At 40.1% G+C, this 16022-nt stretch overlaps 1 protein-coding gene across 3 annotated transcripts in view; it reads right to left on the reverse strand.

Annotated features, from left to right (window-relative positions):
* Window positions 1–13855, reverse strand: part of vcanb (versican b) — a 28267-nt gene extending 14412 nt beyond the window's left edge. The window contains exons 1-7 of one of the 3 annotated variants that reach the window (XM_030150852.1): window positions 13580–13855; window positions 13007–13084; window positions 11404–11829; window positions 7858–8032; window positions 7249–7376; window positions 6333–6626; window positions 1907–2752 (exon numbers count right to left, since the gene is read on the reverse strand). In XM_030150852.1, coding sequence (XP_030006712.1) covers window positions 2091–2752; window positions 6333–6626; window positions 7249–7376; window positions 7858–8032; window positions 11404–11829; window positions 13007–13073 — 1752 coding nt within the window. In that variant the 5' untranslated portion in view covers window positions 13074–13084; window positions 13580–13855 and the 3' untranslated portion in view covers window positions 1907–2090. Of the gene's footprint in view, window positions 1–1887; window positions 2753–6332; window positions 6627–7248; window positions 7377–7857; window positions 8033–11403; window positions 11830–13006; window positions 13085–13579 lie in introns of those variants that run through there. The other 2 variants (XM_030150853.1, XM_030150851.1) reach the window with 2 other exon arrangements.
* Between the last annotated feature and the right edge of the window lie 2167 nt (window positions 13856–16022).

The following is a 16022-nucleotide window of genomic DNA, read 5'->3' on the forward strand; positions in this document are numbered from 1 at the left end:
CCCTGAGAAGATGGCACGACTTGGCTGAGAGGGGAACAAACACATTAAGAGTGTAATATGAGTGGGTGTATGTGTGTGTGTGTGTGTGTGTGTGTGTGTGTGTGTGTGTGTGAGTGAGAGACGGGTTAATGGCAACAGAAGTACTACAGACAAATGTGGGGGAGGAAAGAGAGTGTAGAAATTAAATTGTTGGCTACGGCAATTCAGGCAGGTCCCTAGAGAGGGGACAATTAAGGTCAACAAGTTGTGGTTTGTTTCCGGTTCCTTGTACAGATATTTAGACCTCAACGTTGAACACACAACTCTAGTTACATTCCTGCTCAAAAAAACCAGAGACTGATGACTCCTTAATTGGACCACCAATGTGTGTGTTTGACAGAGAAAGAAAGAAAGAAAGAAAGGTAAAGTGAAAGAGAGCCGCTATCGGACACGTTTGACTGTGATTTGAGCTTGTTTTCCCAATGGAGACACTGTGATGTGTTTACAATATGTTTAGCTACAAAATTGGCTAAGCAGAGATGACTGACTTCATAACTTTCCACATCTGGCTTTATTACCAGTGTGTGTTTTTGTGTGTGAGAATCTGTCAGCGTGCAAGAGAATACAAAGCTGAGAAAGGTAAGACGCCATAAGCTGCTTCATACGGAAACAACAAACAACGCTAAATCAACGGAGGAGATTACTGTAAGGATTTTGACAGTTCAGCGCAAGAGACATGAAGTCATGCTTAAAGACAAATGTTCTCGCTGAAAGACCGAAAGGGAAATCCAAAAATCCTTGAACCCAAAGCAGTCAAAGTTTGGCGCAATGGAAAATGTGTTGCAGCTCATGAGTGGGAATATGGGAATGCCTTGTTCTGTTGAAGTCATAGGTCAGAGTACAGGAAGAGGAGGTCAATGTCTACCATCTCTGGAAGTCTTCTCACACTATAGGCCTATGCATCTACCTCTATTGTACCATTTAAACAGAGCTTTTTCAACGCTTTAACCCATAAAGACCCAAACAGCCACTGGCAACCAAAACCATCTACTGATCTAAACTGTTTAATACCTGTTGATCCACTAATCCTATCAATACATGTAAATAATTGGTGTAAAATGCAGTTTTCATCTTTTCATGGTCATCAGATATGACCCATTTAGACATTCAGAGGCTCCGTAGTGAACGTGAAAACACCGTTATCTTCTACAACATTGATTCACCAGTAAAACCCATCGAGGTTGATAAATGACAGTGGATGGAAACACTGGGTTTATGGTCAGTTAATGATAGATTTAGTGGAAAAAGACACATTTTCTTTATTTTTCTGTGTTTCTGATATTATGACAATCAACTTTAACCTGAGCTTTTATGAACATCTACATGATCACTGAATTGAATAGGGGAAAATACATGATTTTCATTGAAAAAAAAAAAAGCAAAACACAGAGGACAATATTATAATAAATGGTTTAAAAATCACTTAACAAGGTTAGATACAGAGAAAAATTTATTTGGGAACTGACAAAAAAGTAGCAATGGGTCTTTATGGGTTAAGAAAGATAAATTATATTATATTATCGTATTAAATAATATTGAGATTTTATCTTTCAAGCACTGAAACCCATGAAAAAGTATTTAAATCATTCTGTCAGTCTCTTTCTAAACATAAAAATCAATACTGTGGATGTCTTTCAGATTAAAGCATTATTATAAATTGGATGCTTTTGTGTGTATAGTCCAGTTTAGCAGTAAAGAAAAGTTGGATAACAGGTAGCTCTAAAATGAAAGCTGGAATCGTCTTTCTGACAAGGCCTTGTTTTGACCAATATGTGTCATGAGCTCCACTTTAGTTTAGTGGCAACATAAGTGAAATGAGCTGAAGGGAAAGATGGATGTGTCACTCACCTGACTGGTTGTGGTCCTGCACATTAACAATGATGACATGGATCGGAGGTTTGCCTGATGTCTCTCCATCTACAGGAATGGCCACTGACCGGTCATGGTCGAACACTGTGATGAGTCCCGGGGTGACATCCTCTTTGAAGACCACTGCGGGCTGTTGTCCCATGTCTCCACTGCCACTGGGAGGCCTGGCTCTGGGGTGACCACTACTGGAACCACATACTCTGGGTAACATCTACAGGCAGCTGTGGCTTCATTGGGGCTTCCTTTGATGCGGTTTCCATTCCCAGCTCTGACTCTGTGGTGACCCACACCTGTGTTGGGGTGACCACTACCCCCACCTCAGCCCCGCTGGAGCTGTCATCACTGCTGCCTCCCTCCCCGCTGCCGCTGCTCTCACTTCTGCCTGACCCCGCCTGGCCTCCGTCTCTCTCGGGGGCGATATCTAAGTGTACGGTCTGTGAGCTGGTGGTGGGTAAAGGAGGCAGCGGCATGGGGAGCAAAGCGTCTCCTCTAACAGGTACAGACTCAACCATGGTTAAGTTCTCAAAATCCCGGATGTCATAGTCGTCTATCGTGGGAGTGGGGCTTACAAAGGCTGTGGTGTGAGGGGAGGTGCGGCCTGTCTCTGTGTGGGGGGCTCCATGTTGGTCTGGTGAAGTTGTGTAATCAGGCCTATGTGTGGCTGTGTGTGGTCTGTCTGTTGGAGAATATGGTACTGGCTCTGGTCCTCTAGTTTGAATGGCAGCGCTGTCCGGGACTGGGGGCTGCGTAGGTGTGGGAGAACGGGGAGAGTGTGTGCTGCTGTCTGGTTTAGACGAAGACGGAGTCACTGACGGGCCCACAGTGGTCGGCTCTGGTAGTTTAGCTGTAAGAGAGAAATAAAGAAATGAGAGAGGGAGTGTTTTAAAAATTGCAGCTATGATTCGGGGTCAAAACTCTCGCTTATTAATGATGTTTCCCCTTTACATCATGTTGCGCTTTGTGTGTTTGCTACTTCCAGAAGTGGCCACCAGTGGCAGTAATGAGCTCACTGCAATTTGATTAACTCTTCAGTAGTGATGTAGTTCTCAAGACCGGTCTCGAGAACAATTTTTTGTGGTCTCGGTCTTCTCACGGACTCAGCTCATTTGGTCTCGGTCTTGTTTTGGTCTCTACTCTCTTTGGTCTCGGTCTTGTCTTGGTCTCGGAAATAGCGGTGTCGATGGGATTTGTACAAAAACTGCATCATCACAGAATAGTATTATCTACGCGCCCTCTTCAAATACATTGTAGAACTTTTCTCAACAGACAATGCCAGCCCTGCACAGTCTATTAGAGATGTAGTTCTTAAGAATGATCTTCTTTGTGGTCTCGGTCTTGTCACGGACTCAACTCATTTGGTCTCGGTCTCGTCTTGGTCTTGATATCCTCCGGTCTTGGTCTACTACTCTTCAGTCAGTAATCAAAGAAAGTAATGATGGGAAACTTGGATCATTTTAAGAATCTGGATCACTGTGAATCGCTCACTGGTAGGATCTGGGTTGTTTGAGTCATTTGAGTAATTTGAGCCAGAATTGTCCAATCACACCCGAAAGGACGAATCTAAATCAGAGAACTCACATTACAACAGATCCTGTGAGTAAACGAATCTCTGCTTGTGAGTGGATCTCTGTGTGAGTACTGAATCTTCTTGGTGAGTGGTTCTTCTATCTGCAAGTGGATCTTGGGTAAGAGATCTGAGTATGGATTCATCCATCCATCCAGATTGTTGGGTTCACCATTACATTTGGTTTCCTCCCTACAAATCAACTCTTTACTGTAATTTATGGGACTTTACTAGTGGATATCTACAATCTGAGTAAATGGACACAGATCTGTGAGTCAAGAGTCATTTTAGGAATGCAGGTAAAAGATCTGAGTAGGGATTCAATCGACCATCTCCACAAGGAAGGAATACTGCAAAAACAATTTTAAATGATAGTTGTATGGCTTGAATGAGGACTATGAACATGAAATTCTCCAAACACAACAAAAGCTAAAGATTAGCTTCATTTCTGTAGAAACATGACACAAAAATTAGCAGTTTAATGCCAATAACTGATCTTAATGATTTCCCCCTCCATTTTCATTATTTATAAGTGACGTTATATTGTCATGCAATATGGTCTGTGGTCTTATCTATAACCTATAAAACCACAGGTCTGGCTTTCTTGAAAAAAAAAAAAAAGCAAAAATGAGACCAGTTAACATGAGCTAACATCAATAAAGTGCAAAAAATGTTTACAGAATGAATCAGTATTGCCATGACTCATTAGAAAATGTACTGTACTATCAGAAAAATGCTAAATATGAGTCTGCCTGAGAACTGTTAGAGTACGACGGGCTATAAAAGGAAACAGAACTGAGTTTTAAGACATGAAGGTAACCTGTTAAGAATGAAGCCGTTTCAGACATGGAAACGTCTGGTGCCAGAATATTAACAGGATAGTCTTTTGACAATGACTGGATGTTTTTTTTTTTTCTTTTTCCTATAATGCTATTTACAATTGTGAGCAGACTATAAGGATTTGTTGTTGAGGCTCCTCAAAATATCCTGCGATGCTCGCAAAGATTTATATCTCATTATGATGGAATACATACCATATGAGAAAAGACAGGAATCCAAAACACACATACAATGCTTCTTTGTGCAGGTTTAAGTGCTGAGTTCATATAGTTAGTGTCTTGGGAGTAAGCAGGAGGCTTTGAACGTCACTGCCATAATGCTTTAATAAACGGTGTGTAATTGACTCCCTTCCATCCATCCCTACCTCCTGGCGGTCCGGGGTACGTATGGACAGATGAGGAGGGTGGGATGGGGTGGGTTCCCCTTTTCTCCATTTTTTTATTCATTTATTTCTTTTACATTTCCATTCTTCCTCTCATTCTCTTGTTGTTTTTTGTTTTTTTTGCGGTTTCCATGCCCGCATAACAGAGGTGTTTATTGCCAACTGGCCTGCAGCCTCGGAGGAATAGCTGTAGTATGGTATGGTCCTTTTTTGCACCGTGAACCAGACCTTGCATGTTCAAGTTCGGTTCAGCCCTGCCCAGATATGATGTCATGTGTTTGGCGAGCCGTGGCCATCTGGCTGGGCTGGGGGTCTGTCTCAAACTGTCACTTTACCGTATGTTAGCTCTCGCTTTTGCAGCTTTGCCACCTCACTTAAATTTTGGCAGAACGCATTAGCTGAGAAAGTACCTCCACATGGCCAGAGATATGACTTATATAATTTTTAGTCATATATAATACTCAAGGTTATCCTTTACTGAATACCTACTTTGCAGTGCACATAAGGTGACCTCTCTTCTTATGATCCTTGCGTATTTCCTAATAATGATGTTACATGTGGGAGAAGTAGATCTGCAGTCTCCTTTCCACAGTTTCCTCCCCTCTGTCTGTCTGTTTTTTTTGGGAAGGGTCCAGCTGTGAAGCATTAGGGACCTGTCCCGTTTCTGCAGTATCTGTGTTAGAGTGCATGAGTTGGGTTTTCCCCTCATAAAAAAACGTGCCCCACCATAAACAGGGCAGAGGGAGTTTATTCTTCTCTTGTTTGGGTTTGAGTAACATTTGTTTTCAGCTGAGCCTGGTGTCACCTCTTTCTCTCGCCACTTCTGTACGCTTCACTGGTTTTAAATGGCTGTTGGTGCCGCACTACACCTTAGTATTTATGTACAGAGCAACAGTTTTCTTGTAAGGTTTCTTAATGATTTGAAAGCTTGGATGAGGACTTGCAAAAATGCACAGTGCTGACCTAGATTTAAGCTAAGAAGAGAAGGAAAGAAAACACTGTCACTGTAACCTGTAGATAAAAGTTCTCAACCTAGAGGATGGGATTACAGATAAATCAGAAGTGCCTCAAGATGATTAAAGATGAAAAAGATTGAAAAAGGCCTTTTTATAATAACTGTGATCTTTTCTCTGAATAATCCCCCCCAGCCTCATAATATAACTTATTTTATAGAGTGTGGGAATTTAAAAGTTTCAGTATAAGGATTAGTATTAGATATTCATTGATATATAATCACCTTAATATGAGAATCATTTGGTTTCTGTTACCTAAGAATGAGCCATTTATTTTTCACACAGGAAGTGGGTTTCTACAGTAACTCAGAGCAGACTTCTTTGGGTTTTATATTAAGTGGCATCCAGTGTTAAGGTGCATCATTATCACCTAGAATTTTTAGAGTTATTTTATTGTTTTCACAATTAAAAAAGCTAAAATTAAACCAAACACTGGCTCTAATGGGGTCCTTGTGCAACTTCAGACTTATTGAAGGGGTAGGGGGGGTATTCAGATAGATGTAATCTTCACCTTCACCACTAGATATCACTATTTTACACAGAGACACAAATAAAAGAAAATAAACATTTACCATAAAAGTGATTTTTTTCTCTAAATGTTCAGATCCGTATGTTCCAGCCTTACCCTTAAAGCAGTAAGCGCCGAATTTGTCAGTAGGGTCCGGGAAGCCTGTTTGGTTCTCGAATTTGTACATTGTGCGAACCCCCAGCAGGCCTCCACCGCACTGAGGCCTGGGGACGGTAGTTGGGTAGCGGACACTGCCGTCCGACAGCCAGCCGAAGTCGCAGCGGTTCAGGCCTTCCCTCCAGGCTGCAAACAGCTGACCGGGTGATGCCAACACTGTGCCGTGCAGCTCACACTCCTCAAACGCCTGCTGCAAGGTGAGCTTTTTGCTGATTTGAGAGTAGAAAACTTCACCTACAGAGAGAAGACAGATGTACCAACGAAAATAAAAGTCAATGTAGTTAACAGTAATAATTCACATCAAAAGTTGAGTTGATGTGGAAGCCTTACTGACCTTAATCCTACTCCTTGACCTTGGACACAGTAGTGAGATTAGCATAAACACAATGTGCATCATATTAACTCATAGAGTAAAGCCTGCCTCAGGAGTTTCTACACTTTTGTCTTGCAAGGTTATGATAAAAATGACCTAACAAGTTGGATTCTGGAAGTTGTTGGATGTACTGCTGAAAATCATGAAGAAGAAATCCCATGGCCTGCACAGTAAGGCATTCATTAATAACTACGGTGACGTCTTCAAATTGCTTGATTTCTTTCCGGCCAACGGTCCAAAACCCAACGACATTCAATCCACCATAATATAAAACTGAGAAATAGAGGAAATCCCTCATTTTAAGAACATTTAAGAACTTCAGAGGATATTTGGTGCAGTTGATTTATTGCATTCTTGTCACTAAATTATTAAAAACAGAATTATTTATTTTTCCCTAAAGGGCTGTAAATAATCATACACTCCATGACAAGTACAAGCACTTGTATTCCTTTCAATGTGTTTTTTTTAAACTTGTGTGTTTACCGTGCAGTCTGTCTACGTAGCAGTACACATCATATTTCTCTGCGGGGTCTCTGAGGCCGTACGTTCTCACTCCTGGTTTGCTCATTAGATCACCTGCACATCCAGGACGGGGCGATGTGATTGGGTATCTGACAAGGAAAAGAACATTAGAACATAATAATAATAAAAATAATAATAATGGATTAGATTTATATAGTGATTTTCTATGAACGCATACTCAAAGTGTGTACAGTGGATCCATTATTAATTCACTCACACATTCATACTCTGGTGGTGGTAAACTACATTAGCTGCCCTGGGGCAGACTGATGGAAGTGTGGCTGCCAATCTGCGCCTACGGCCCCTCTGACCTCCACTGAACGTTCATACACATTCATACACCAGTGTGAGTAGCAGCACTGGAGGCAGTGTGTAGTGTCTTGCCCAAGGACACAACAGCACATGAGTAGAACAGAGCAGGATTCGAACCACCAACCCTTTGGTTATTGGATGACCCACTCTACCAATTGAGCCATGGCCGCCTCTCACATTAGCTTGAACTCTGTACGTCAGTGTGATTTTACAACAATGCAGTAGAAACATAATGTAAATGTATATTTGTGTACACACCTGACAGTTTGGTCAGCAAGCCAGCCTGCATCACACTGGTCAAAGCCATCTTCAAATGCAGCAGTCAGCTGCTCAGGTGTAGCAATAGTGGCACCTGCTGCATGGCACGCTGCACTAGCTCCAGGAAAGTCCAGACTGTAGCGACTAGACTTAGCCCTGTAATGGAACACCACACCTGGAGAAAGATCATAAACAAACAGTCAGTTACATTAGATATGGTGTTGGCTATTAAAAGTATTTTAACTGTGTGGAAGCAAGTCATAGAGGAGGTAAAAAAAGAACTGCTCTGTTTGTGACATCACCTGTATTGGGCAGAGATCATGTCCTGTTGACATAATCTGTCACTAAGTCTGACAAACTCTCAGACACTGCCAATACACTCCTGACAGAAACTGATAACTGCAGCAATATGAAAATCTAGATAATTGCATGCCAGCATAGGGAAACACAACCCAGTCAGCTATTTCAGCTGTCATCCACAAAATATATGTAGTTGTCCTCTTGTGCAATTAGGTCCTTTATTTCCAGCTGGGTGGGTGGATTATATCTCATCTGCGAGGATATCCTGGCAGAGCAGCAGTAGGATGTGAATAGATGACTGAGCTGTTAAATGGAGAGTTGTATGACAGTCATAGGGAGCGTCTTTGTCTGGGACTGTCGAACAAAGCCTCCTGTTCAGTATTAATGTGGAATCTGTGTAAATGTCTTGGGTCGAAGTTTGGCTCAGTTGTCGGATATTCCTCCACAAAGCAGTGTGGTGATTCCACTGGATGAACCCAGAAACCTTTGATAACCACACTTTAATTTATTGTACACATATTTAAGAAAACTGTGCATATCACTGAGGCTCTGTCATGTCATTATTGGTTTGTTACCACACAGCAAACCTGAAGCAGGTGCGCACAGAAAAACTGCTCATATTGTGCAGTGCCTGGGTGGTATTAGGGTCTAATGAGGCCCTACATGGAGGCTCATTTTTACCCTTAAGCCACACAGAGAAAGTTAATCCAACCATGGCACTGTGCAAATACATCTAATGGTTGCTTGTAATTGGCCCTGAATATATATAGCTATATAATATAATTAGAAAGTGTTCTGCCAGGTAATTACATTGTGGTAAAAAACAAGACTTGGTAACAGGAGGAGCTGCTCTGTGAAACACCTGACTGCTAAAGTCCACTGCATACTGCTATACATGACGTAAACATCTGTTTATCTGCTGCTCCTAATGTCTAATGTCTAATGTCTAATGGTTAATGTCTTCCACATACTTTCAAATCCTTGTATTGGATCCACAATGGAGAATATTATTGTCAAGGTTGCAAGTAAAAAACTTACCTCTAACTCTCAAAGTACAAACTGCTGCAAACAGTCAGGTAAGTGTGTTTGATAAAGTTGTAAGTCTGCAATGTTTGCAAAATAGCAAGCTACTCATTAGCTTTCCTGCACTGACATATCCGCATTCAAGAAGTGGCAGTGGGCAATTTTCTTAATTTCCAGTGGGCTATCGCTGTCATCACCAGTGCAGCAGTGCATGCCAAAGTCTACACACCTGTTCCATTTTCCCATGTCTGTTGGAGAAGCCAGACCACTGTATCATCATGTGGCTAAGTTAGAATGAAACTGTCTTTAAAACAGTCTCACTAACAAACAAAGGAGAAATTTAATATCATTAAAGTGAGTCAGCTGTGTTACATATACGCCATTAATGCAATATTATGTATATAAGTATAATCTACTGTGCTATGACTAAATACTGTAAAGCTCTGACTGCAACATTACATTCAACTATACGGCAAATAAGTAAATAAAATGTATGTACAGAACAGTCTTCTGTACTTTGTTTTCTGTGCTTTGGTTTTTTTTTTTTCTTGGCTATTTATTGTCTCCTCAACTCCCTGCTTTTTATAGTTATATTCTGTTTATATGTTTTTCCTACTATGTCCATTTTGCACCGTGGGGCTTTAGAGTTGTGTAATTTCAGTTTTCTGTATGCAATGCACATATGGTAAAACTGACAATAAAGCTGTCTTTGACTTCACTTCAATTTTTTTCCTGTTTATCAAAGAAAACACTGTTAATCTCACTGAAGAGCCAGATATTTCTCTGAGGAGCTTGTGAAAACCAAAACAGAGATACAAGAGTAAACATTCATCACTGTTTTCTAGTTTTACTCTATATCTATGTAAATAAATGTGTAAATAGGCAACTATTTGCTTGGATTACCACAACAACTTTATGAGGTGATAAAATGTTAATGTTGTGTTTACAGCTCGGCAAACTTACATTACAGTTGATAGAAGAAGAGTAATAAAGTCAGCAAACTGCATTCAGAGTCAGTTACACGACAATATGTAAATATGTAAACTTTGCTAACTTCGAGTCATAACAGGGTAATAATGTAATGGTGGGAACCCTGGGGTGAAGAATGAGTTCTAACTGCTTATTGATTCAACTTTTGTCTAGAAAAAAGTGCATGTCTTCCTTGAATGGGAGGCACTTGTTTCTTCTGCCAACTCAACACATGTGGATTCTTCCATTATTATCCCGCCCCCCCAAAGGGGAAGCAATGGGTATTGTTTCTGGTTTGTTTGTTTGTTAACACTTTAGCAGCAAAACTATTGATTGAATTCACACCAAATTTGGTTTATAGATTGCCAGTGACCTAGAATAGATCTCATTACAATTGAAACATTAAGGAACAGTAAGTCAAAGTTAAATATTTTAATTGAATTTTTAAAATCTTTTCTTTCTCCCATTTACACATAATGGGCAATATTTCAAATGTCTATAAAAACATCAATTTTGTTTCGATTTCCTTCAAACTTGGCACATACTGGGTGGGGAAGCAAAATTTACAATGAACATTTAGTTGTTTTTTTTCTCAGCAGGCACTACGTCAATTGTTTTGAAACCAAACATATATTGATGTCATAATCATACCTAACACTATTATCCATACCTTTTCAGAAACTTTTGCCCATATGAGTAATCAGGAAAGCAAACGTCAAAGAGTGTGTGATTTGTTGAATGCACTCGTCACACCAAAGGAGATTTCAAAAATAGTTGGAGTGTCCATAAAGACTGTTTATAATGGAAAGAAGAGAATGACTATGAGCAAAACTATTACGAGAAAGTCTGGAAGATACTATTAAAGAAGAATGGGAGAAGTTGTCACCCGAATATTTGAGGAACTCTTGCGCAGTTTCAGGAAGCGCGGTGAAGGCAGTTATTGAGAAAGAAGGAGGACACATAGAATAAAACATTTTCTATTATGTCAATTTTCTTGTGGCAATAAATTCTCATGACTTCAACAAACTAATTGGTCATACACTGTCTTTCAATCCCTGCCTCAAAATATTGTAAATTTTGCTTCCCCACCTTGTATATAGAGGCAACTGATATGCTGACGTCACCACACGCATAGACATGATGACATCAGCTGGATCGATGCCAAAATAAGCTACAATACGTGCGATGGGCAGGGTTTATTGTGCCTGGCACCACTTGTTGGACTTAAAACACCTTCATCTTTCTCGTACTCACCGGTGACGTTGAGGCTGACGGTGCCCTGGGTATCTTCCATCCCATGCATTACCTCACAACGATAATGCCCGGCATCGCTGGCCCTGAGTCGTACAATTATCAAAGAGGCGTCCCCGACTGACAGCGGATGGCTCGGTACCGACACCCTGCCCTTGAACTCCTGCCCCACCTTCACCGCCCCTGCCTGGGCGACCAGAACCACCTTCTCCCCATCTGCTTCCAGTTTTGTCCACTTGATCCTCAGCTGCTCCTCAGGGTTCTCAGTGTACAGAGCGGGTGTTGGGGTTGTTGTGCTGTATGATGGACTGTGTGTTGAGGTGCTAAGAGAATCTGAAATTATAGAGAAGTGGCAAGGCAGCACTACTTTGCCTGCCAGAGAGCCACTTGCTGGTGAGTTCTTCGCCATCTGCATTCTGTGTGATGGACCTGAAAAACAGAACCCTGTGTCAGTGATCATATGTTACCCAGCTTTAACCCTTTATAGGACACTCATAGAAATACGTTGAAATTCAAAATTTCAACCTTAGTGTGTTATTGGAGAACCTAACAAAACTTTATTACTTTTATGAAATTTTTATCGTCATGTAGAAAATCAACATCACATTACCATACTTGGTTCCTTACCCATAAGTGAAAAAAAGTAAAGTAAGTAAGTAAATATAAAAAATACAAAGGTGAAGGAACATGTATGTTTAGAACACTGAACATCACTTTCATAACATTAGAACATTATGTAGAAAATCAAGATCAATGAAGTTACCATATTTGGTTTCTTGCCCATATGTGGCAAAAAAAAATGCAAGAAGTAAATATAAAAAATGCAAGAAAATGACAGTAAAGTGGAAGGCACATGTATTTTAGAACATTAGAACATCACTTTCATAACATTAGACCAACATAAGTTCTGATCCAGAACCCTGTCCACATCCACATTCTCCCTTGAACATCATTCCTTACTTAGTACCATTACTTCATGGTACCTAACAAAGCAGGTCCACTCACTGTGTCATGCAGAGGGGACCTTACAGACCCTGTAGACCACATTGGACCTGAGATTGTTACCTCACTGTCCTCACTGTAACTGTTGCTGTCACTGTCTTGTAATGTATGTGGAAATGACCAAAAATAGTCCCTTGCCCGATAAAGGGTTAATAAAATTATTCTTTTTTTTTGTGTGTGTGTGTGTGCATTACTGGAAAGTTTTGATATGCAGTGAATGCGTCTTCAACCTTAGTGCGTCTTGGATCTACAGTCTGGCACATATCGATGGCCAAAAAACAAACCTCCTATCTGCAAATTTTTAGATTTTGAGTTTTCACGTTAAATGGACTGCACTTTGGGAGGCATAAATACCTAGTATGTATTGTTAACACATAATATAGAAAGAGAGTCTGAGAACAGTAGAATTTGCTTGGATATCTTTAACAAAGACCATACTATAATAAAACTAAACATTTTTTTTTTGTTTCCTGAAAAAAGTGAGTTTTTCAGATGGAAGGTTTTGTATTCTGGCCATCGATATATATATCATATAGAAGAAAGACCAGGAGGAAGAGTGGGAGGAGAAAGTGAGGAGTGGAAGCTACATCATTTTATGACTCACCTTGTTGAATATCACCAGAGCACAGACACACCAAGCAGAGCAGGTGTGTGAGGACGTGGGGAATCATCTCAACACAATCTATAATTTAAAAAAAAAAAAGGAAAATGTAGTGATAAACATGCAAGAACACACTGAAAACAAACCAAAACACTACAAACAGTCTGATTTCATGCATATGTTTTAATTTCTCTGCAGTGTAACACATTCTAACAGTTAATTAAAATAATGTTTGGCTCTACTTTCCATCTGACACCAGCCACAAAAAGGGAAAAAGCCAACGCAGACGAGCTGATGTGTGGTTCCAGCTGTGGTGATAACACTTATCAAATGATCAAGAAGTTCAGCTGTCAGTAAATGTAAATAATCCTAATTGGTCCCAAGCATCACTTTTATCAATGGGTCTCTTATCCTTTGGCTTATCAGTGTGGGAACATTCTCGACCACCCAAAAAACCATCTTCTCCTGAAGCATCCATTGGAGCTCAAACTAAGTCTGCACCTAAAAAATCCAATCACCTTTAACAAGACGCACTAAATATGTGCACAAACTGGATGGAGCTCAACACTTTCCTACCTTGTTCACTGGTAAAATGTCCACAAATCCACTTGGCTTGTATAAATTTGGCCACTTCTGTAAACTTTTCCAGTCCAAAAAAGAAAAATCCCGGAGGTCCTAGATAAACAGCGGCTTCTAATAGCGCCTACTTTAGCGGCAGCGCAAAAACCACAAAAATAAAATGAAATTAAAAAAATAAATAAATAAAAGCAGCGGTTCCTTGGAAACAGCTGTGTGCGGGTCGGTCCTCTTCTGCCTCTCAGCCCTGGATGCAAGTTCAAATGCACTTTACACCCGCTATTATGCAGACATTATGAAGAGGAGGGGCGCACATGCTCCTACACCCCCCGAATAATCCACCACCCAATGCAGACAGAGAGGAGAGAGAGAGAGAGAGAGAGAGAGAGAGAGAGAGAGAGAGAGAGAGAATTGGAAATGGAGGAAGTGAAAATGAGGGGGACGAGGAAAGCCTGTGTGGGAGAAGTATAATGACAACAATGTAAGAGAAGGAAGGAGAGGGAACGACAAACCTTATTACAAAAGCATCACATGACCAACAATTCAGATTTATTTCAGCTACAGGACTTTTTTTTTTTTGACTCTCAGTCCATGTGTCACATAACATATTGATTGATACTGACTCTAGAGTTAATTTGTGCAACCTGTGATTATAAATGAGTTTTTATTTTTTAGATACAGTGCTACTTATATGGCACTTCCCAAATGATTTTTCTCTAATCTTTCTTAAGGGATTTATCCCCATTTACTATAACATTACCCTCTGTATTTAGCATTTCTAAGTGAAAATCAAGTATTTTCCTATATTTCATTTAGCCTACTGATTATAGAAATTCATAAAAGCTCAGAAAAGTTGGGTTTTTTTTAAATATCAAAAACAGAAAGCTGAGGAAAAAGTGACTTTTTTTTGGCAAAGATATTAATAACTGAAGGTAAAAGTATCTCCAAGTATGTCAAACTCCATGGTTTTACTGGTGAATCAATGCTGTAGAAGATGATGGTGTTTCCATGTTCACTACGGAGCCTCTGTACGTCCAAATGGGTCGTACAGGGTGGGGAAGCAAAATTTACAATGAACATTTAGTTGTTTTTTCTCAGCAGGCACTATGTCAATTGTTTTAAAACCAAACATATATTGATGTCATAATCATACCTAACACTATTATCCATACCTTTTCAGAAACTTTTGCCCATATGAGTAATCAGGAAAGCAAACGTCAAAGAGTGTGTGATTTGCTGAATGCACTCGTCACACCAAAGGAGATTTCAAAAATAGTTGGAGTGTCCATAAAGACTGTTTATAATGGAAAGAAGAGAATGACTATGAGCAAAACTATTACGAGAAAGTCTGGAAGATACTATTAAAGAAGAATGGGAGAAGTTGTCACCTGAATATTTGAGGAACACTTGCGCAAGTTTCAGGAAGCGTGTGAAGGCAGTTATTGAGAAAGAAGGAGGACACATAGAATAAAAACATTTTCTATTATGTCAATTTTCTTGTGGCAAATAAATTCTCATGACTTTCAATAAACTAATTGGTCATACACTGTCTTTCAATCCCTGCCACAAAATATTGTAAATTTTGCTTCCCCACCCTGTATGTGACAACCATGAAAAGATGACAAACTGCATTTTACCTCAATTATTTACATGTAATAATGCGTATGATTAGTGGATAAACAGGTACTAGACATTGTAGGCTACATCAGAATATGACATTAGTTGCCAGCAGCTGTTTACATCTGTAGGGTAAATGGAGGCTGAGGATAGTTGTGTCCATATGAATCCAGTGTAGAAAAGCCCACCACAATTGACTATCAGGCTGACTTAAAATACACACCCTGCTCCTCTGCCTCTCTGTACTAAACATCTGGATATAAAGTCAAGCCAAAGCATCATGAAAAAGGAAGTCATGTGGTGTCACTTCTGTGACAAACCACAAAGTCAGAGCATTAGACAGCTTAGACCAGGGGTGTCAAACATATGGCCTGCAGGCCAAAACCAGCCCACCAAAGGGTCCAGTCCAGCCATGGGATGTATTTGCTAAGTGGAAAAATTACACAGAATTATATGTATTAAATAATACAGGGGTTGGACAAAATAATGGAAACACCTTAAAAAATCAACAAAATATAATTTATTATGGTGTAGGTCCGCCTTTTGCCGCAATTACAGCCTCAATTCCTCCGAGGTATTGATTCATACAACTTGTGAATTTTTTCCAAAGGAATTTTAAGCCATTCTTCAGTTAGAATACCCTCCAACTCTTTTAGAGACGATGGCGGTGGAAATCGACGTCTTACTTGAATCTCTAAAACTGACCATAAATGCTCAATAACGTTGAGGTCTGGGGACTGTGCCGGCCATACGAGATGCTCAACTTCATTAGAATGTTCCTCATGCCATTCTTTAACAATTCTAGCTGTATGGATTGGGGCATTAT

Source organism: Sphaeramia orbicularis, chromosome 12 (assembly GCF_902148855.1).
Source record: "Sphaeramia orbicularis chromosome 12, fSphaOr1.1, whole genome shotgun sequence".
Taxonomy (NCBI): Eukaryota; Metazoa; Chordata; class Actinopteri; order Kurtiformes; family Apogonidae; genus Sphaeramia; species Sphaeramia orbicularis.